This window comes from Platichthys flesus, chromosome 24 (genome assembly GCF_949316205.1).
Source record: "Platichthys flesus chromosome 24, fPlaFle2.1, whole genome shotgun sequence".
Classification (NCBI taxonomy): Eukaryota; Metazoa; Chordata; class Actinopteri; order Pleuronectiformes; family Pleuronectidae; genus Platichthys; species Platichthys flesus.
The window spans coordinates 9,652,209-9,675,174 of record NC_084968.1 but is presented as its reverse complement, the minus strand read 5'-3'; the positions used below and the strand labels follow the sequence as shown (position 1 = coordinate 9,675,174).

Here is a 22,966-nt window from a genome sequence, read left to right as displayed (position 1 = left end):
TTAGGTTGGCATAGAATCTAAGTGCACGTGCATGCACACACAGTGTTTGCCCTCTGGAAAAGCACATTGTGGCTGTTCTGCCCTGTCTCTAGTCCGTACATTAACCTGAGCGAGCAGCATCGCACAGATATGCATGCTCTATTGGTCTCTTATTATCTGATAATCAAGATACAGATATATCATCGTAAATAAAGAGGTACAAAATAGACATTAGATTGCCCTTGCGCTTAATCTTCATACCCTGTTTGTCGTTTCTATATATATCGTTTCTATCTTATCTGCAGTTTATTTACTTTCTGTCTCAAACCATCAATTCTTAAATGATTCGTTTTTTAGCTGTTGTCCCTGTGGAATTGCACCAAGGCCAAACAATCCTCCATAATCGTCTAGTTGTGTCTAGTCTGTCCGGACCTCAATAATAAAAAATATAAGGGAAAAAGAGTCCGATGATCTTTGCCAAGATCTTTGCCATCTGTGACAGGCCAAAAAAACACATGTTGCTCAACTTCACTCTTTTTAAGTTTATTGACCACAGTTAATTTGTGGTGTGTTGTCTTGTACATTCTTCCCATACTTTCCAAAGCAATATTTCCAAGTTTATCCCTTTTCTCAGCGGCACATAGAAGACACTTTCTGATGAGTTTATTCATATTCACTTTTGCTTAGATGTCAGGGTTTATGCTGAGGTTGTAGGAATTTGAAAAAACTGGGTTTAGATTGTGTTTTAGAAATAAAGATTTTAAGACAAACTAACTTTACCTGCAGTACACTAAGTGCTTAACTTCTCCATCAACCCACATTATAATATAATATATTAAAAAAAAAAGTCCTCGTCTTTAAGCACATCGGAGTTACTACTCCCTCTGTGGGTTTTTCACCTTCTCTCACTAAAAGGTTCCTTTGCTCTGCCTCAGCTAACATATACATTGTAATTCCCCAGCAATGCCAGCTCAAGTTGCAAGTTGAAAAGTTCAAATGTAAAACAGAGGCTAGAGCTGTGAGGGAGGATCGCCATAAAACACAGCCGGCTATAGATTACACAGGAGAACACAAAACACTGGGTGTAGAAAAGGTATGATGGGGTGTGTGTGTGTGTTTGCTGAGCTGAGGTTCATCCCCATCAGTATCTTAGAAGTCTTATCTTTCCCTGTCAAGCCAACCCTGGGAATAATCTAACTCATTTTCCGTGTCCTTTTTCCACATAACCTCATCCTTTACTGTCAGGGATGCAAGGAGGCTATTTATAACACCTGGAGGTTAATGAAAAATACATGATCTCTCGTTCTTGTCTTCCCCAGGTCCGAACGCTATTCGTCAGTGGACTACCGCTGGATATCAAGCCGCGGGAGCTCTATCTCCTGTTCAGACCTTTTAAGGTATGTTTGTATGTTTTTTAAATGGATGGACTGCCGCAATACTTAGCCGCCGTCTTTCCATGCTGTCAATGGGACCTCCATTAATGGTGATGAAATAAATGGCAATGGAAACTCTCTCGCGAGGTTCAAGTCTCTGTGTTCCTAAAGCTGAGGTTCAATCACATCTTGTTCCATGGGAAGCTTGTGTATGAGTGTGTGTGTGTGTGTGTCATGGAAAAAAGGTCTGGCTGCCTGTGATACAAAAACAAAGCTTATTTAGCTTCACCTCAGAATCTTCAAGGTGTCACAGCACAAACAGTCCTAGATGTAAACTTAGGGGGAGGCGTGTAAATGATGCAAGCTTTTTGGCCCTGTCAAAATAATGGAATAATGCACTTAAATGGGGCGGGGGGCAGCGCTGTTAAAGTGAATAATGGGACAATTGCTATGCATCTAATCCTGCTCTTAGATCATGCTGATGGTATGCACTCTCTGAGTTTATGTCTTGAAAGCTGTAAATCTCAATTAAGGGGGTAAGACGTGACAATCCGGTTCATGTGGTCTTCATACGAGACCTTTGACCCACGTAAAAAACTTGGTGTAGTAAACTGTGACTCTGCAAATGTAAAAAAAAAGACCCTCAGTTCTGTATGTATGGAACCATGGGCTTGTATGTACATGTGACTGGTACAAGTACACAGCTATCAGCAGACACAGAACCTAGAGAATATGGTCAACCCTTTAAATTTAGTTTGGGGCAGATCCAGAATTCCTTTGTTCACTTTCTTTAACATCGTGAGAAACAGCGTTTGTTCAGATCTAAGTAAAAATCTGGATTTAGCGAATTCAAATGTGGTGTCATAAGGGGACTGTTGGGCCTTGATGTAGGTTTGCACTCTACTCATTGACCTTCTAGTTTCTTAATATAATTGTTACAAAGCAAAAAAAAATTCTTTCCAACCATTTGCTCATTCGAATTCCTAAAATATCCCGTAAAGCTTTCGTCTCTGTTAACTCACAGCTCCACCATTGTCTTTCTCTGTTTCAGGGTTATGAAGGCTCCTTGATCAAACTCACTTCGAAACAGGTAAGCTACAAGACGCCGAGTGCTGTGTCTCTGTACAGAGAAACTGATGAATGAAGGCATCTGTCAGTCTCTCTTCACTCCGTTACTGTTTGCCTTGTGTTCATCAACACATTAAATTCTTTTGTCTCCCCTTTTGTCCTCTCGCCTCTCTCTCCCTCTGTTTACACCTCGTTGACTATGATGGATTAGCACCTTTTGTCAGCCGGTACCTGGAATAGCGGGCAAAAAAATGATTTGGGGGGGGAGTGTTGCACCAACTTGCCTTTGGCAGTCGCGCAGTCTGCTTGTAGTCACAGACAGAAAACTCCGTGGGGACGTGCAGGGATGGGAACGGAGATTGAAAAGAATTTTGAGGTGTCAAAGCGAGCGTGTTTGACAAAAGCGGTACTGACGGTGGAGCATTCTGCCTCCGGGGGCTCGGGACTGAAAATGAGCTCGGCTGGCAGGTGTCCAATCCAGAGTAAAGCAATTTAGTTGCATGACACTGTACTTATTAGCACATTACACCGCTTCCCATAAAGACATGACATGCTCATTAGGAAGGTTCAGGGCGATTTAGAGGAAATACTACTAAGTTAAGTTTTTGTTCATGGTAGTGAAAAATTCTTCAGCACAGGAAAAATCCTGTTGGTTTGTAATTTTCACATTATATTTTTGTGTTGTTTCAAGCTTTAATAGTTTTTAACTTTCAATTAGCAGCCATTTTAATACATCTAGGTCCACCTCATATGTGTTTTACCAAGTAATGTTGATAATTATCTTCTTGATTAATTTATTCCTAATAATTCGCTACTGCAAAGGCTTTGGCTGCAAATGTGCAAGATGGCGGAGTCTGTATCCAGGAGGCTCGTCGTTCATCTATATTTAAAGTCTATGGGCTTGACATTTTCAAGTATTTTCAGATTTTCAAGCTCAAATTCAGCTTTTCACTCTGATGAAAAGTCATTCGCATAGTAACTACCAAAAAAATACTGATCAATTGATTAATTGGGTAATCAATGCTGATCTTCTAGTCCTGAGGTGAACCCTAACCTGCACAACAACAATGTAGTTGGTGTGGTTCGGGCAGGTTTCCCTTCTTTTTGTTTTGCCTGTTTAATGAATACGCGAGACGCTCTCCGTGCACTTTGGCCTCTCGCTGGCATCCACCTCGCCCTGCACTTTCATAATAGTTGCCATCTTCCGCGTGGCCAACATCAGCTGATGCTTGTGTACCGTCGGGTCTCGCAAGTGCAAAGGCAGCACAACATTCCTCAAGCTTTGCTTTGAGCGACTTCCCTCCCGACTAATGACAATGACAATGGCATCGTAAATCAATCGTTCTCACTCGCCCTTCCAGTCAGGAAAACACGCAGCCATCTCCTTATATAGCTAGAGCCACATCTCAGGCCCTTTCTATTTATATTCCTGTTACGCTCTCCTCTGCCTGACGTGTTCACTTAGTCCGACCTTCTTTTTTGTGTGTGTATGTGTATGTTTTCTTTCCCCCCCGCCCTCCTCCTTCTCCTCCTTCTTCACTATACTTGTTCAAAATTCCCATAACCCTGGAACAGCTTTTTGCAGATCACACGCAGCAGTGCAACCTCACGGGATCAACATGTTTAGCAATTTCATTTTTCTCCTCTGCCCCACCTCCTAACGTCCCTATCCACACATACATGCACCGTTAGAAATGTTTATTCTTAGATCACATCAGCAGCATCGGTTAAAAATTTGTAAAGCACCAACCGGCGGCAGCCTTTGTCGTTTTTTGTTTTGTTTTCTATCTCTCGCCCACTCACCTTCACGATTGTGACTCTAAAGTATCAGGCACCAGGACACAAAGCAAGTGGATGTAAACAATATTGTGTTGCACTGACAGGCCTGTTAGAGGAGCCCAACTATGTCCACCTCTTGCTTCACTTTCTCCTTTTTGTATATTCTCACCTTTAACCTCTAAAATTCTAATCCTCAAGGACCCCCCCCCCTTGCATATTTCTTCCTTTTTCTCTTTCTGTTTCTTCTCATTTTCAAGCTCCCCCCCCCCCCCCCCCCCCCCCCGCCTCTCTTACACTCACTCACATGCACTTTCTTGCTCTCACATTGCCCGTATTTGGGCATAGGGGAGATGAATGATGAACTCTCCTCGCACAGAGTGAGCGTCCAGCCTCTCTTTCTCTTCCCCTCTTCCTCTCTCGGTCGCCACGGCTTTATAAACAGGCCAAGAGAGAGAGAGAGAGAGACAGAGAGAGGGAAGGGGGAGGAGGAGGAGGGGTGTGGGTGTGATAAAAAACAAAAATGGAAAAAAATATATAAAGAACAACATGTCTATGTCACTCAGACAGAAATGCAGACTCAGTCTTCTGCCCTAAACCATGTTTCTTCCTTTTGTTCTGTCTCCCTGTCTCCCCAGCCGGTGGGGTTTGTCAGCTTTGACAGTCGATCAGAGGCGGAGGCTGCTAAGAATGCCTTGAACGTAAGTGTCATGCCCTCTCCGTGCTCCTCTCCAGCACCAGCTCAGCGCTCCTATATCTTGTGATGACTTGGAATCAAATCGCTCTGCCTTCTGTGCAAATGCATTGAATATATCGGGGCAGCGGGGGGGGGGTGGGGGGGATCCAGATTTTCCTATATTACAATTTGGGGGAAAAGGTAGAGAAGACAAACACCGCAGGGGTGCTCTAAATGCTGAATGTCTGAATGTTAATAAGTAAATAAAGCTTTTCTTAAAGATTTACTTTGGATCCTGCAAGGTCAGGAGGAAAATTAGCTCTTGCACCACATATAAATAGAGGATATTGATCTGGGGTTTACTTTTAATCTCGCTTATATCAGAATGAAGCTCGGGAGAAAGCCTTGATGAGGCAGATTCAGATATATAACGTTGACCGTCCTCTGGGTTTTAATCGGCTATCTTGAAACAAAGATAGACTAATGAACTCACAGCTTTATTTTCCCATTGTTTCTTTTTTAAATGCATCTATCTATACACCACCCTTTCCTATTTTGCATCTTAAGTTTTTGTTGATCTCTTTGTCTCGGAAGAAGATCAGTTTTTTCTCATCCTCCCTAAAAGTGAGACTGTGACAGCGCGAGCACAATCTGTCAACCTTCAGATGTGGAAGATATTGGTGCGCATCAAACGCGGAGCAGGGAGTTGAAGAAAGGATACAAAATTATCATCTTATTATGAGCCAACAATAGTCTGACTTGTTTCCATAGAATCACTCAGCAGGGCTGAGAATTGAGCAGCGCGCTTGTTTTTCGGGGAAAGCTACGTCCCAGGGGTCATATGGAGATAAGCCAGAGTTTGCAAACATCTCTCTGCACATTGAAATATGGGAAAGACGGAGAAACTGTAGGAAATAGGGGATTTGTCTCCTGTTGTGGTGGTTTTATTTTCTCCTAAAAACCAAGGGCATTTATAATTTCTAAAAGAACAAAAACACCATTAAATCATCTACACATTGCATGCGGAAGTCCAAAGGAAGTGCTTAGAAGCTTAAACACACCTCAAGGTAAAGATTCCACACAGTTCAAACCGAGACGCACTCAGGCCTCATTATATTCATGAACCTTATTATACCGACGCAGCCTCAACTGGCAGAAGCTACGAGAGCGCTGAGCCAAGGCAATCCTAGTTAATTCCCTCCCCTTCATGAGAGGAGTCATCCCTCGCTTGTTTCAGCTCAGCTTTGCCCGAGCCTGCAGGGACGAGCCGAGAAAGCCAACCCTGCAGCTTCTCACTCTTCTGCTGCAGAGAACTTTTACTCCTGACTGCTCTGCTCCTCCATCGATGTGACCTTCGTGTTTTTTTCTCTTCTCACCGCAGACAATCAAACGGGGGTTAATTAAAGGGTGTGTATAGTCGCCGGCGGAAAGTCCTCCTGCCGTTTTTGGTTCCAAGCAAACCAAAACGGATAGCAGCGTTGTGTTTGGGGGATGAAGAAGACCTTTGTTTGTGTCACATTCCTTATTTTTGCCTCAGGCCAAAGTAATTGAGAAGAAAAAAATGATTTGGACGAGGGCACATGTGGAGTTGTTTGATGTCGATCTGAGAGACAATCTAAGCTTTACTTGGCTTGTCGTGAGCAGTGCTATGTCAGAAAGCTTTTAGCGTTGGCATCTGAAGAATTCACCAGAATCATTGGCTCAGTGGAAGCAATGACTGTCATTTGATGTCATGGTATTACGTTACAAATAGCAGCAGCGAGCACAGCGGGGGCCTTGTGGCTCGCGGTGTAGGTGACATCATGCCCCGGCCAGGTTTGTGTCATCAGGTCGTTATTTTTTCAGTTGTGCGTGTCACCCGTCATCTCCTACGCTGAACCAGTATAACGCTGTAATCCGCAGTGAGTTGTTCACAGCGAGCTTCAAGGTCTAAGCAAGCGCCAAGATATTGGCAGTAGAGTCGTTGAGACGAAAAGTATACAAAGTGACAATCGCAGATACCAGCAAGGTCCCGTTGGACATTTAAATAACACACAACAAGGCTGAGGATGCAAAAGCGGAAGATGTGCACGATAACAAACTCCCTTAGTGTTCTAAATGAGTCTGCTTCATCATTACTTCAAAGCATACGACAGCAAATCTGTCAATTGCTTTCTATTATTTATAGCGTCACCACTTCAGCGGTGAACAAAATCGTTTGGTCGTTTCAAGCGCGGCTGCTTAAGCAAAGCATCTCTGACATGATGTGTTATATCATTGACTAATTTGACTAATCCTAGTCTGGTTAAACAAAAGGCGTTAACTTCCAGGAAAACAAAGGACCTCTAAGAACTCCACAAGCAACTTGTGTGCATTCCTCAAATTTGTCAGCAACATGAACAAATATGTTTGCAAGAGATGAGTCACTTAAACCTACTGATGAATGCTAAAATACTTAGAATAATGTGTTTTAAATACCCACAGTTTAAGAAATGAGCAAACATCCTTTATATTTACAGGTGAAGGTCAAGGAAATCTAAGAGAACTTTACAAAGCAAAGCCATTACATTCTTTATACACGCTTTATTGTTTTGTGTAGAGCAACCACTTGGATTATTATCTGATAGCAGGAGTACTTCACAGGTTTTTCTCCATGGCTTTTAAAGTAGGCTATTCAGAACCATTTTCTACACTAAATCTAGAGAGTGTCATTACTATTGTAAAGTCAGGATGCTAAGTTAAATTTTTAAAAAGTACAATATCTATCCATGTACCATTGCGGCCTTTGTTGTAGTTTTTTGAAGAATCAGCCCAACGTAAACAGTTTCATTTTGTCCTCGTAGAAAAGCTTTGTACAATCGCTGATGCATCTTTCCATTTGATCTCAGGGGGTCAGGTTTGATCCGGAAATCCCCCAGACCCTGCGGCTGGAGTTCGCCAAGGCCAACACCAAGATGGCCAAGAACAAGCTGGTTGGCACCCCCAACCCCCTCCCTTCCCAGCAGAGCCCGGGGCCACAGTTCATCAGCAGAGACCCATGTGAGTTCTATGTCCCCGAGCTTGTCTAACTTTTTCTTCGTCTGTGCTGCTGCTTCCTTTGGACATTAGCGTCACTTGTTTGAGCTGAGTGGGCAGCTGTTTCCTTTTAGTTTTTTTTTTTTGGCGTACATTATTAGAGGAGTGTCTGTGCTTCGGCTGTATCCGTGGAAATGGAGATGGACTTGGCTTCTAATCACTGAGAAGTAGATTCTTTGTTATCTTTTAAATGTGTGTTTGCTCGAAACTGAAACACTGTCATCCTGTGCACAACATGTTTAGAGCTCCCTCCCTTAAATGATTCAAGTGTTAGATCAACAGTACATGTTCACAGTTTCAAGGCCTTTCAGTACGAGGCGTGTACGGAATGCAGCCCTGTTCGCTTTCCCCCGTTTAGGTAAATATTTTTCCGAGAGGATTCTGTGAGAACCAGCGATTGATAGTTGAACATAGGCCAGCTGTGGCTGTACATTCTTCCTGAATTACCAAACTGCTCTTATCTTGGATCTTTTTTTTTCTTTTTGCCAGAGAGAGGGTGTGTACTCGAGGCCCCAGTGGAAAATGGAAGGAAACGATTAATGAAACCATGACGTAATCACCAGGAGTGAAATTGCTGTCATTTCCCGATAATAGATGTTTTAAATCAGGCATGTTTCTGATCATGTATCTGATACATTTTACCAGGAGACAGAAAATAGAGAGAAAATGCTCCTTAAATTTTATGAAAAAAAATTATGTTTCTCCAGTGAGTTGCTGATTTAACCGTTTTTTAAGTGTTCACACATTCTGTACCACTCTGCACTGTCATCTATCTCTTCACTCATTCACTACGCTCTTTTTTCACTGTCACTTTACACTGGACACTGAGTAAAGCATCACATCTGAGATGGTTTCCTCTCATTTCCCCCTGAAATCAGTCAGATGATAACCCGTAGCTAACTAGCTACTCAAACCGCTGTCAGTTCTGTGCGTTAGTCGAAAAATGCAAACTCCGACTGACTCCTTACAATTGACTCGTCTCAGATACGAAAATAATAACACAAGATGTATAATTAGACAAGATGTTGCTACTGACACTGATGCTACCAGTTTAAGGCTTTGAGGCTGATCAGAAAACAATGTGTAATTTTCAACCCCTGTTGAATTAAAGAAATGAACTGAGAGGAAGCGACTTGAGATAATTAGTACTCAGCTGTAGATCACCTCCACGACCACCCCCTCCTCCACCCGAGCCCCCCACTCATCCACGGGCCACTCTCCTCACTCCACTCCTCCTCTTCTTCTTTCCACAGATGAGCTCACAGTGCCTGCTCTATATCCCAGCAGCCAGGACGTGTGGGCGTCATACCCACTGTACCCGGCGGAGCTGTCGCAGGCCCTCCCACCCGCTTTCACCTACCCCTCCTCGCTCCACGCTCAGGTAACCTGCAGACCCACCCCTCCCTCGCTCACTACACCACCACCACCACCCCCGCCCCTTCACCTCCATCTGGGCCCACGGGGTAAACAGCTGCCGCCCTGAAATCATCTGTCTGTTCCATCCCCAGGGCACGCACCACCCAGCCACTGTTATTTTTCAGATTTGCAAGGGACTGACGGCTGCAAGGTTAAATCAAATATCCAGACAGTTACCTTGTACTGTTTTAAAGCCCAGGGAAATGAATTGGTTTCTAGGGGGATCTATTTTTTTGGGAGCCGGGTAAACACATTTATTTGGTTTTTATTTGTCTCTACACACAAATATGTTGAATGGACCTTTTTTAACAAACTCCAAAGAGCACAGGGTTAACGGTTGCATTATAGCTTCACACTAGGATCTGGTCAGTCATGTTCATGTGCTCAACGGAAGCAGGAAATGAATTAGGAATCGGACATAATTGAATTTGCGTACTGATGGTGAAATCTCTGACCTTTTTACTATAAATATTTAATTTGCAGGCTGTAGTGCGTTTTAGCTTGTAATGATGGTGCTCTCTCTTGAGCGGAGCTGATACCTGATCCCATTAACTTCCAGGAATCAAACTAATCTCACCATTCACAAAACCCTCGGCCCGTTAGACCTCCAAGTAGGACATCATTGTATAAATCATAAGATTTTCTGAACTTCCAAATAGATAATTTTTAAAACAATATAAGTTGGAATCACCCGTTTATCTTTATTGCAACCAATAACGAATCTGCTGACTCTGATATAAGAAATATAACTTCCCCAAACCGAAGTAGCTTTCAAGTGGTACTTCTGTTTCTGCCTTGAAATTGTGAAAACTACAAATAAGTCATCAATATTACAATTTCTGGGTATTCAAAAAAACAACTTGAAAGCACCTGATTGGGATGGGCATATTTTTCTATAAAATCAAGATTGTGTCAAAGTTGAACATCTACAACCACAGCTTATACTCTTTGTGAATCGATAACAGCTCATATATCACTTTATTTAAATCACTCTCTCTCACTCCGGACACACACACACACACACACATTACTGGAAGCTGCAGCTCTTATAAAAGGTTTGCATCATCATTTGATCATCACCTACTTCATTAATTAAAACCCTCTTTTTTTTTTTCTCCACCAACCATGATCCAGTTTATCAAGGTCTTCTAAGCTGCACAGCTCCACTGCGAGTTCACTGTAGAATTCCTTATTGATCTCTTGAAATTCTTCTCATGAAGCCTGTTTGCTACCGGCAGACCCCGATTAGATCTCACTATTAGATATACTATTTCTGACTCTTTTTTTTTGGGGGGGGGGGGGGGGGGGGGGTTGTTGATTGGGTTTCAATCTTACATTGATCTGTCAGTTCTTTGAAGTATTTTAAGCTTGAAATGTTCAGTATCCGTTGTGTGTTGTCTTTTTTTATCTCTATATATAGAATGTATTTCTGCATACTTTTTAGCACAGATACCAAGGTTGTTTAAGTATAAAGGCCCCCTAGCAAAGACACTGAAGCTGAAGCTCAGATGATGTCAGAATTGGAAATGAGTTGAATCTGCCTAGCTGGTATTTTTCCACATGTGAGGGCACACAAAGAAAATCCAGACTTGTGATTTTTTAATAGTGTGTTAGCGTCTCGCATCCTTTTCTGACCCAGGGTAGATGCTGGTGTGAGGTATTAAATGTGGATGTAAGCAGGTGAAGCGCACACACAGACGCACACACAGACACACACACACACACGAGTAACTGATCAAATCTAATTTATGTTAACATGAGCTCTGCTCTCTGGTTCATTGAGATGCTGGCGTCCTCTCCAGTGAGGGCACAGTGGATGTGGGATCGCTTCTAACTGTTAGCATCTGTTTGCAGAGTAGAAACACAATAAGTCCTTCTGTTGTGTGACATGTGAACTTCATTTTGAATTCAGGGTGATTTCACAATGTGGAATACATGAGTCAATTCATCTTTATGAGACAGCGACTTGTTTGTTAGAGATATTTACAGCTTACTGTTTTATACACGTGAAATTAAAAGTATAAGTTAGAAGAAGAGTGCGACTTTTTCACTTAGGAGGGGGAGGTGCATCATCCATCTTTATGGTTCCTCTTTGTAACTTCGTATTTACCGAATCAGACTTTCATAAATTTTGAAACTCTCAACAACTAAGGGAAATAGTTTTTCTGTTTTTATTAAATGTGAAACCATTATTGTGCAACACTTGTCCCTGAGATTTCAGTGTTTAAAAGGTGCCAGTAAATGTAATATTTACTGGAACATTAAAGTTTGTATAGATATAAATTGTGTGTAGTCATATCATCTGTTAATGTGAGTGTGACTGTTTGTTTAGATTCGCTGGCTCCCACCTGCAGATGGAACTCCTCAGGGATGGAAGTCCAGGCAGTTCTGCTGAAGTATGTGTGAGTAACAACACACACACACACACTCCCATATACACACTCTGCCCTGACCCTGCTATGACAAAGACGTGTACATCGAGCCATGCCATAAAATAACTCCGGTAAATGTTATGACACTTTGTTTAAACAGGCGCAGAGATATTCCTAAACATATGTCGGGAATATCACAGGGTTTTACTCCGTGCACGTGGCCCCTCCTTTTTACCCTCAAACCTCACGTGAAAAAAAAAACTCCATCTCACTAACCAACTAATTAGTCACGTTTCTGCCGCTGAGCACATACTACTCGCTAACACAAAACAAATTAGCCTGTTACGCGGAGTAAATGTGGACGTGTTAAATCCAGTCGGTCAATTAAACCGCGGCCTCCTCGCACGGCATCATACGAGATGAAAGGTACAATATAAAGGGGGGACTCCATTATTTTCTTCCGCTCGGGTCACAGGGTGCAGAGGCTCCACTGCTCCCATTGAAGTGACGCTTGATCTCAGGCATCAAAGGCGGCGAGTCAAACGGAATGTGCAACGAGCTCCGGCGTCGGTGTTTCAGCAAAGCAGCCGGAGTAGAAGTCAGCAAATATGTCTAAAGTGCTCAAATGAGCTGCTCTGATAGGTAAAGTTATTATAACCAGTGGCGAAAGTCACTCGGTGGATTCACTCGAGCGCTGAGAGCGATAATTAGGTGGGTTTGTCGGTACGAGCAGCTTCTGCCACACTCAACAGTCAAAACAGCCGTTAAGGAGTTTTAATGATCTGAGTTCCACCAGTGATTGTAATTGATTTTAATTTTCCAAGACGTTCTTATCGCTCCCGAAACGAGATTAAGTTGAGTTGTTTTGGTGCAGGATCAGTCAAAGTTATCGGCTCCACAGATCTGCCGCCTGATGTTTATTGTTATTGTATGTGAGGAAGAGTTTTATTTCATTTTTTTATCACGCCCACGTTGTAACATTGCTATAATAAACACTGAATATTGTCCTATAATAGTGTTGGGTACCATACGGCGGATATTATGGCGTGTTTGTCATTTTGTCAAACCCGGGCAGGATGAAATACATTTTTTAATTTAGAAAGTGTTTTTGAGCATTTGTGCATTGTGACGAAGTGCACAGTGGAGAATTGTAAAGGAGACGGCACAGAACGAGGCGGTGGACGTGAAATGCTCCGAAAGGTCGTCAATGTTGCGGTTCATATGCACTATGAACCGCTGAGGTACCTTGGTACTGCCGGAAGGGCTACCTTTTATGAATCTTTATTAAAAATTGATTAGCTCTGGGCTTCCGTTACAAAACGAATTACAGATTAAATAATTTCAGCGGAGAGTGCAGAGGGTACTCGAAGCAGCCGGTTTCTAATAAACGCTTTGATAAGTTCATTAGTCGGCCATAACCACTCCTGAATGTGTTCCTCTCTGCTTTCCGTTGTGCTCGCAGGAAAGAAAAAAGAAAAAAACACAAAGCACGACAAATCCCCCTGCTGCTTTGTGTATCTGTGTCGACTCGGCGCCAGTCACACTGTCACCAGCACCCTCCCTTCAACGTCTCGGGACAGGAAGGAACATGTTCTCCCCGACCCCTTAGGGAGCGGGGTGGGGAGGCGGCTGGGGAGGTGGGAGTAGCTATGGAGGCTAACATCCATCAGGTTGTTGATTGATGCGAGTCCTCTGCCGTCTCCCTCTCACCCTGCGTCAGAGCTTTCGTCCAGACATCCAAACACACTGAAAGAGATAAAAAAAAAAAACTAAACAAAGAGCTGTTGGAGTAATTTGATGTTTTGGGGATTTCATCTCCGTCAGGGGGGCCAAAGAGGAAGGGAGTGGAGGAGGGAGGGGCTTGGAGGAAATAATTACTACTCTATCAAACCAGAAGGAAGTCATTTGGTCGGTCAGGCTGCCCCAGTGGATATTAGCCCCTGTATGAAACAACAACATCCACACATCCGGCTCACGGTGCAGGGTGAAGAGAAGTCGAGACAGCACCAGTCAGAATCCTGTGATGATTACAGGCCGCTGCACGAGAGGCATACACACACATGCAGCACACTGAGATTATCTAGTTTATATGATGTGCCTCTCGTAGTAAAGCACTCTCAACTGCCCACACGTTAAAGTGAACAGGTTTTCTTTAGGATTTCAGCTCATTTGATTCTGACAGTTCTCTCTCTGTACAATGGAGGTGCTCACAGCATTTACAAATTACACTTGAGTAATTCAGCAGTTCCGTGTGTATCCAGAATCTGCCCCGTTCCATTACTCTTGAAAAGTTTCTCTGGAAACGCATGTTTGTCGTTGAAGGTGCTAACAAAGAGGAGGCGTGGCCTTCAGGAACTGGCTCTTTAAGAAAGTTTCTGCTCCAGTTTTCAACACAACACACATGTTGTGTTTATTTATATATATCAGTATCAAAATCAGGACCCCAGCTCCTTATCTGTCAGGCAGATCTGAAAACTGTCAGTTTTGAGTTAGTCCCTTTATCATATATACAGACCTTGTGTTATTCAGCTCATCCTCCATGTTAAATTGATGCAGTCATGTTAGACACACAGCTCCTGTCTTGATGGGACTGCTGTGACTTATTTGTGCAACACAATCCGCGAACCCGAAGCTCTTGTGAGCAGCAGGACGACAAGAATAAACTTGAACTGAGGTTGCAGGGAGATGCTGCCTGTGTTGCACCACTGTTGTTAAAATCTGTGTGCTTATCGGCGGGTCATGTGCACTCCTAGAAAAAATAAGAATCAGCATTTGTAAATTGTTTCTCATGCCGAAGGCCGCCAGTGACAGTAAACCTTCGCTTTGGGATTTCAAACCGCTCCGCAGCCCTGAGAGGCCTGTGGTCGGTCAGCGATCGTCTGGGCATCTGAAGGACGGGGACCACTCATGGCCCGAGTATGTGGCTCGAATTCGGAAGTGTATCCACGGGAGACTTAAGTGTGTGTGTGTGTGTGTGACAGAGACACACAACAGCTGAACGTGTACTACTCACCAGGAGTCTTTAGTCATGGCTTGTAATGAGTCCTCCTAATCACCTGACATCCTGTCCGTCACAGGAAGTGGCTTGTTGCCGACTTTATTTACAGCAGAGCCTCGACTTTAAAGAGATCGCTACTCTCTGAGTCGGCTTCTTTGCAACGTACTGTACTGTAACTGCTTTTGTTATTGTAATACCACCGGGGGCTTAAGCCCAGTCACTCATCTGAATGTTTGTGAAGCTGAATTATATTTGACATTCATGCTCTGGCACAGAGCTGGGTCCAAAGACAACCTAATAGTGGACATATAATGCCTAGTGAACTGGAGGGCAAGGTAATCCGGATTTTCCATCTGACAAGGCATGGTTGGGGAGTGTAGTGTGCGTGCCCCTATCATGCATGCCTGTGTGTTGGTCTGAGAGAGTTCAGTGTGTTGGTGTGTGTTTGGGTAATGTGGCTGCCTGCCCCGAGGACAGTTTTGGCCAATAGCCCGACAAAACCAATGGTTCCTATGCAATGTTGGACTAACTCCCACTGGAGAGCTGAGGGCCAGCTGGGGCCCCATCTAATAAGGAAGTGGGACTTTATCCCCTCACCCCCCACTGATACAAAACACACACACACACACATAGAACTGTACAGCTTAGCTACACCGTGGCCTCGTCCCCACACAGGGTCTCGGGAGCTAGATACATGTCAGCAGCTGCGTTCATCACCACCCAGCACCAGCAGCCATCACTGGTATGTGAGAACCACAGCCAGGGCCTAAGGGCTTGTCTCCGGATTAAAGCGGCTTCAGACGGGGTCTCTTTTTCATGGCCGTGCTGCACAGGTAGAACTCTCCATTCTGAGGTTTTGCTCCTCCACTATAAATCGACTCTGCTTTACACTTTCACCAACCATTGGTGAACGTTGGCTACAGATTAACATCACACGGTTAATGGTTTACATTCAGGCCTCATGACTGTTAGAGGAAGTAAAAATAGGTCTTATTTGTCAACTTTACATTATCATTGCAGGTTAACGCAGGTTTTTAGCGCAGATTGATTTGATTCGTGTTTGTACTGGTACTGCGTTACTGTATTCACTAAATATTATTATTAAAATGTAAACTTAAGTTATATGAATTACAGTAAACTTCTGTTTAGATCCATTACTGATGAAAGATATCCAGATGTGATTGTGTTCACACTCCTTTTATGTGTGTCGTGATCTGAGCTCCTCGTGTTCTTGATTTTGATTGAAAAGTGCGTCTGGTTGTGTATGTGACAACCCACTAACACTACACACTGTGAAGTCGGTGTGGCAGAGTCCAGTATGATGTGACTCATTCTTCTGTTCAAAACCTACACTAGGCTGCTATAGTAATCGTTGTATCGATTTTGGGATTCAAGGATTCCTTAGAAATGGGATTATAAAAGAATTGTGACCGAGATGTGATTGTGATTCATTGTGATAGTTAAACTATAATATAATCATCTCTGTCTGGCTCTTATTTTGAAAAGAATCAATTCAGATTCAGTGTTAGCAGCAAGAATAACACCAGCAATGCAAAGAGGAAAATGTATTACAAATTTTTTTTCAAGTTATCAATGTTAGATTAACGGTGAATGACGGAGAGTTCGAGCAATACACTTTCAAATGTCGTGTTTCAATTCGAAACCAGTCTTCTTTCTCTCTCCTTCATCTGCAGCACGAGATCAATGATCACCGATAACACGGGCAGGAACATTCGCTGAAGGAAGCCGAGCTGAAACAATCCAAACCAGTGCACACGTTCTCGAGAAACCCGAGCCTCCGCTCACATTCTCAAACACTTGTTGTTTACCTATCCCACATCATGTGCCGGGGACTGAGTTATTGGATGTAACACATTAAGCCAGCGGATCACTAAACCTCTTCCTAATCCACACAGACGTGTTCAATGATCAACCCAATCTTTAACCTTGGCGTCTCTCAGCCAGTACAAATAACGCGGTCTACAAGTATGTGTCGCATCAGCTTAGCCGAGCGGCAGGACGACGCATCGATTCCCTCACCCTTGATTGAACGCGCAACAGGGCATTAGCCTGGCCAGCCGTGCCCCTTCAAAAAAAAACAACACAAAACACACACTGCTCCCTGGACGGGGGAACAGTTCCCAGCTCGTCTCTCTGCTTCCTTCATCCGTCTCTCTCTTTTTTCCCTCTTAAGGTCATGTTTGGTTTACTAATTGTTTATTGTTCCAAAGAGTTTCTTTCCCCCTGAACCCGAGTTACCACGGTCTAGGAGAGATGTCTATTTTTGGTGATACATCTGGGGGGCTGGTGCGGGGCGGGGGGGGGGGTCAGAGGGGGTAACCTTTCTCTTCGGTGGTGCTGGTGCTGGTGGGAGGCATCATGGGAGATATGGTTGTTGGGCAGAAATTGATTTCCTGTTCGTCACAGCTGGACTCTGAGGTTGAAAGATTTGGCGAAATTGTGAAAAAGCACATTCCTCCACTTTTTACACATCTGATGGAGTTTACAAGTTACACAGAGTTCTGTGAGAAAGCAGCTGTGTGTTCTCTCGTGTGCGGATCTGGAGTCTATGAGAATTGCCTCAGAGACGTCAGTTACTGGAAATAATCGGTGCGTGGGCTTGTTGTCTACATATTATCACTGAAAGGCCGCTGCCCAGACTGGTGGTGTTAAGCTGGAAAAGTGTAGGCGTTAAATAGACAGACAGCCTCTAATGAGGGAGGTTGCATGATGGGAAGTGTAGGATGGAGGGTTTCAGGAGTTTGGAAGAAGCAGGGGGCAATCCAGCGGTGGGGTCAGGGGGGCACTGGTCCCAGTTGAAATCCGATCGGCCCCACTCATTTTTCTTTGACAGTAAACATGACCAATTATTTTTATTGATGTGCTCTAACAAGAGACAACTTTCTGAAATATTCAATAGTGTGTGGCTCAAAGCTATAGAGCGAACATTAAACAAGGAATTACTTAAATGTGCACATTACTGAAGACATAGAATTGTAAATATAAAGACAGTTAAAAGATCTTTAGCTGCTTCATGTTCAATTCCTACCCGGCCAATTAGATTCTGTCCTATCGATAAGGGCAAGAATTCCCAAAACACATTTTTAAGAGAAGATATTTCTGTTATTGCTCTCTCAACATTCATTTAAAGAGGAGTCTGGTCCTTGTATCCTGAAATAACTTGAATGGAGAGACACCGATATATTCAGCGTTCATGCTGCTTTGATTTTAAAACACCCTTGTTTTAATTCGTCTCCTGCGAGTCCCCCGGTTTGAAATGTGATCCATGACATCCTGTCTGGTCCCGGTGCAGCTTTGAGACGCTGAGCTTGAAGTAGCTGCCACTGCACTTCTGGTCTTTATCCCAACGGAATAATCACAATCTCCATCATGAATATACAGTGGATCATAGACTGTATAGAAAGAAACGAGTGATGACACGAAATCAAAGTCTCAAAGACGGGTTCTGTCACTTTCGGTCGTTCTTATCACACTGATGTTTCTCAAGTGTTCATTTGTATGTTTAGTTTGGTTTTTAATTATTGATTTGATGCTATAAAAGACAGATTGAAACATCACGATTGAAACCTAAGACTGACTCCCCTGATCGCCACTGCACATACTCTTTACACACAGTCTGGCCTCAGATTTACCTGATGAATCTGAACATCTGTAGAAACCAGCCTCAACAAAAACCCTCCACCCTCCAGTGCAGCTCCATCCCGTGAGTGAAACTCTCTCCCCTCTGTGTCCCCAGGTTCCTGATGTGTGATGGTGGCCGTGGCCGGCTGTGACGGGCGTTGCTGACTGCTTCTCATGTCCATTAGAAAAGTAAGGAGGACCGACCGGACTCCAGCATAGCAGAGCAGCGTACCGTCGGTGAGTTGGAGTGCTAAGTTCATTTGATCACACCTGGTGTTGAGCTGCATCCTGAATGTGGCGCCTGTGACCGCTCGTGATCGCAGGAACTGCCAATCATCTGCTGTTATGAACATTACCCCACCGAGCCATATTGACAGCGTGTCAACTTTCATCTCTCGAGCTTTTTGCTCCACAGAAAATGTTTTGAAAACACACCCAGCCTCGCAGTGTTATTTGTGGGATTAAAGTGTGTTTGTGTGTGTGTGTGTGGTCTTGGCATCACACAGACAAGTGTGAGAAATGGAGGGGAACACAAGGAACATTTTGTGTTAGTGCTGGTGCGTCTGCAATACAATATTTACCGTTGTGTGTGGGTTTAATAGGCGTGTGAGTAAGTCTTGCACCAGTTCCACATGATCCCCTGTGTTTTCATTAGTGCACAAGGTGACCATGACAACCTCACCCCTTTTCTGTCTGTCTCTCTCTCTCTCTCTCTCTCTCTCTCTCTCTCTCTCTCTCTCTCTCTCTCTCTCTCTCTCTCTCTCTCTCTCTCTCTCTCTCTCTCTCTCTCTCTCTCAGGCAGCAGCAGCCTCCTGGGCCTCAGGACATTCTAGACCCCAGCCTCCATCACACATCGAGACCCCCACCACCGTCCCCAAAGTCCCTCCAACTCTTTTTTTTTATACTGTTACATACTCTAGATTTACTGGCAGTGCTTTGGCCACACCTCCACTGACCACTCTGTGAAAAGGTACCGGGCCCGCCCCCTTTGTTAACCACTCGACTGCAGTGACTGTCTGAGGCTACAATCCACACTGGTACGTTTAAGTTTCAAAAACACACCGCTGTTGCTACGCTTACGCCTTACGTCCAAGCTGCACGTGATCCTTTGAGGTGGCATGGTGGTGCAGCGGTTAACCCACCCCACAGCAGAAAGGTTCCTGGTCTGATCCCAGGTCTGCCGGGGCCCTTTCTGTGTGGAGTTTGCATGTTCTCCCCGTGTCTGCGTGGGTTTTCTCCATTTTCCTGCCCACAGTCTAAAGACCTGCAGATTGTGGTTAGCCGTTTTGAAACTTAAGCGTATTATTGTGGAAGTAGCCCAACATTAGCCGCTCTCTTGCTTTGTGTTCTGTACGTAATAGAAGTGTAAAGACAAGCCCGTCCAAAAAATACACTTTTATTATGACTTTGCAGGGCCAGACGTGTGGACGTGCGGGCTCAAGCACTGCTCGATAATGTTATTATATTACTATAATTATTACTCCTGTGTATATCATTCATATTAATGTTATTACGATTATTAAATACATGTTGAAGCATGACTTTGCAAAAAAACGAAGAAAAAAAAACAATGCTGTACATTTTTAGATATTTTAAAGAAATACAAAAAAGGTATTTTTGTAATCCAGACGATGTTTGAAATGTTTGATTGGTTTTATGTTGTGTTGAAGTGTGTGAGGAACTTTTCCTGTTTTCTGTTTTGTTTTGGGCCCTCTCTCTTTAGTGCCATTATTAAAAAAATGGCGTGTCACCCTGCTATACCAAAGCAGCCCTGTCGGTTTGCTTTTGTCTACTCTAAATACTGTGTGGTAGGTTTGCCCGTGTGTGTGTCTTCGTGGCGGCGCCTTTCACCCGATGAAGGAAAAAACGTATTAGTCCGATGTGCTGTGGTTCAACCGAGCGGTCGACGCCTGATCCAGCTCATCATTTTGCAGTTTGACGTAATCAGACGTGTAAAAACAAAAAAAGGCATTGACAGGAATAAGCCATCGGTGGTGAAGGAAGAGTGACCCCCCTCCCCCCCCCTCCTTAGAGACTGCAAAACATGGCAAACTGAGTCCTGCTATAATTAGGAAGCTGTCTCTTCATTGTCTAGCAGCAGGACAGCAGCACAGTATGGAGACATAAAAGACCAAAGGCATTTTTTTTTTTACACTGGAGAGCTTTCTAGGCGAGTGGAGATGTTCCGCTTTTTGACTGCTTTGTAGTCCTCAATCTGATTTCTTATGAAGTGTGACGTTATTTTTGCTTAATGTCTCTTTTGGTGTCACTCCAAAGAGCCGGTCTGAAACGGAGACGATATTCACTTTAGGCAACTTGTCTCTTTTGTCTATTTTTAGGGAGCCAATGTGACTCAACCGGCTTTTGTAAATTCTGAATTTACATACCGGTGATTGTGGCGCAGAGAGCAAAAAAACAACACATCTTTTGTAATCTTGTGTATTCTGGGCCTGCAATAATGTCTTTACTGTACGACATGTCGAGAGATAATGTTCCTGTGACATTTTGACGCCAAAATTCTCGTTCGTGTCACAATTTTGCACAAAAACAAAACCTGTGAGACTTTAACTTTCCCGGCGAGGCGAGGTCACATTTCGCGGTGATGTGACAATCAAAAAAAAACTGAAACAAACCTTTTCCCGGTGACGTTTTAGCCCAGATGTGTACAATCATGTTGGACCGGTCAAATCATATAGTCAGTGTTTGTAATTAATAATAATGATAATATGCACGCACATCATATCGACTGATTCTAAGCAGATTTTGCTTTTACGGACATTTTTGACGCCGAGTGTGGCACCAAATTTCTAAGTATTTATAAGGTGTGTGTGTGTGCGTGTGTGTTTTTAAATGGGTGTCAAGTTTTTGAATTTCATAGAAGATGCCCATCATATAATTCATTGTAAGTATTATTGTAAGTTTAATTGTATATTCCTTTTACCGTAGGGGTTCATTTTTTTTTTCTAGAGCTTCATTTTTGTGTTTGTATCTGACTGATTGGAACAAACTGTATGTGATATATGAATACTGTTTTATCTTCACTGTGAAATCCAGAGGAAAAACCTGCTCTTTGAACGAATGGATCTAGTTGTGTTTTGTCAGCAGTACGGTACAGAAGTTCCTGGAAATGAACACGATGATCCCTCCTTTCGTAGATGAAACCTACTCCTTCCCCCGTTTCAGTATACCGTGTGCATACCTGTGTGTTTTCTGTGCATGTTCACGGCATGTGTGTGTGTGTGTGTGTTCTTTTTACTTTTCCTTAAATGCATACAGTACTGTTGATATTTATGTACTCCAGCCGCTGTAAGGAGAAACTGTATTTCAGTGAATTGCAGAGGTGTGTTTGTTTGAAACCCCCCCCCCCCCCCAAAAAAAAGGTGATCAAAATGAGAAGTTTTTATAAAATTGTTAAATGAAGACATTTCAGGCCGTCCGCCATTAAAAATTGACGTCATTCCTCGTTGTCGTGATTACACACTTTTGTTCTCTCTGTGAATTTAATTGTGATTATCCATCGTTTAAAATGTACAGAGGGGTGCGTTTCAAAGCTGACAAAACACAGTAAGAAGGGGAGATAATGAAGTTATTACATCAAAATAAATATTCCAAATAGGAATAAAAAATAGAGAATGCAGCTTTACTGACGCGATTTCCTGATTTAAAATTCAGAAGAAATTCTCTTTGTCTCTCAATTAGGATTAAAGACGTAATGTTGCCCAAAGATAATGCTGTAATTTAAATTAAATCTAAAACAATATCGAGCATGATGTTTTCAGGGGAAATACAGCTTCAGGTTGGTAGCTAGCTTTGTGTTTGGCTACTGTTTTGATTTAGGCTGACTAAATTAAACAGTGGGGAGAAAAGTCAATGTTTAGTTTCATAAATATAATTCGTTAATTGATGAGATAATCGTAAGCTTTGGTCAGGATAGCTCCTCCATATTTAAGGTGAGTTAAGTCACGTAGACATCCACCTGCAGTGAGGCTTAATTCCTCTCTCACACTTGTCATTGGATAACACCTCCCCCACGCTCCCAGGAGGCCGTGACAACATGATGTGGCTTCTTATAAAGTGGTTTGTGTGGCAGGGGAGCCGCAGACCTCTCACTGCCCTCCATAAGAATAGCCCACCTCACCCAGGGGCCGGCCACTCCTGAGACACAGGCCACAGCCAATTTACTTTCCTCTCTCTCCGCCGCCGTCTTCCTGTCCTGCTCGGTCACACCAGGTGGAACACACCAGCCTCTCACATGACACTCACTCGTCCACGCCTGAGGGTTTTCACACAGGGTGTCGGAGCACGGCAGAGTGGGGGACGGAGATGTTGGTGTGCGGTGGACTTGCATGCACACGTCCGATCCGGCAACACTCGGTAATGTTGTTGCTCCCTTTGACCAGTCCATTAAAGACGTGTTCCTGGTCCCCCGTCATTCATCCTCCTCCCAATGTCCGTACCGAAGAGTCAACACTTCAAATCTTCATCTCTGGATTCATCCGTGACGCAAATGATCCAGGGCCTGTGTTTTTTGTTTTCATCTCCCTATCAACTGTTTTGCTTGGCTTACCGACCGCTGCTCGGTGTTATCATCCGCGGCTGTTACAGACGGAGC

At 43.5% G+C, this 22,966-nt stretch overlaps 1 protein-coding gene across 4 annotated transcripts in view; it reads left to right on the top strand.

Moving 5' to 3' along the window:
- Positions 1-21,813, top strand: part of LOC133949832 (RNA-binding protein with multiple splicing-like) — a 34,103-nt gene extending 12,290 nt beyond the window's left edge. Inside the window, exons 2-9 of one of the 4 annotated variants that reach the window (XR_009920194.1) lie at positions 1,299-1,376; positions 2,404-2,442; positions 4,835-4,897; positions 7,740-7,890; positions 9,180-9,307; positions 11,675-11,738; positions 18,470-18,591; positions 19,153-19,169. Coding sequence is in view for 1 of the 4 variants with exons in the window: in XM_062383855.1 (XP_062239839.1) it covers positions 1,299-1,376; positions 2,404-2,442; positions 4,835-4,897; positions 7,740-7,890; positions 9,180-9,307; positions 11,675-11,737 (522 nt within the window). In the remaining 3 variants the exon portion in view is untranslated. Of the gene's footprint in view, positions 1-1,298; positions 1,377-2,403; positions 2,443-4,834; positions 4,898-7,739; positions 7,891-9,179; positions 9,308-11,674; positions 11,745-18,469; positions 18,593-19,152 lie in introns of those variants that run through there. The other 3 variants (XR_009920196.1, XR_009920195.1, XM_062383855.1) reach the window with 3 other exon arrangements.
- The last annotated feature ends 1,153 nt before the right edge of the window (positions 21,814-22,966 follow it).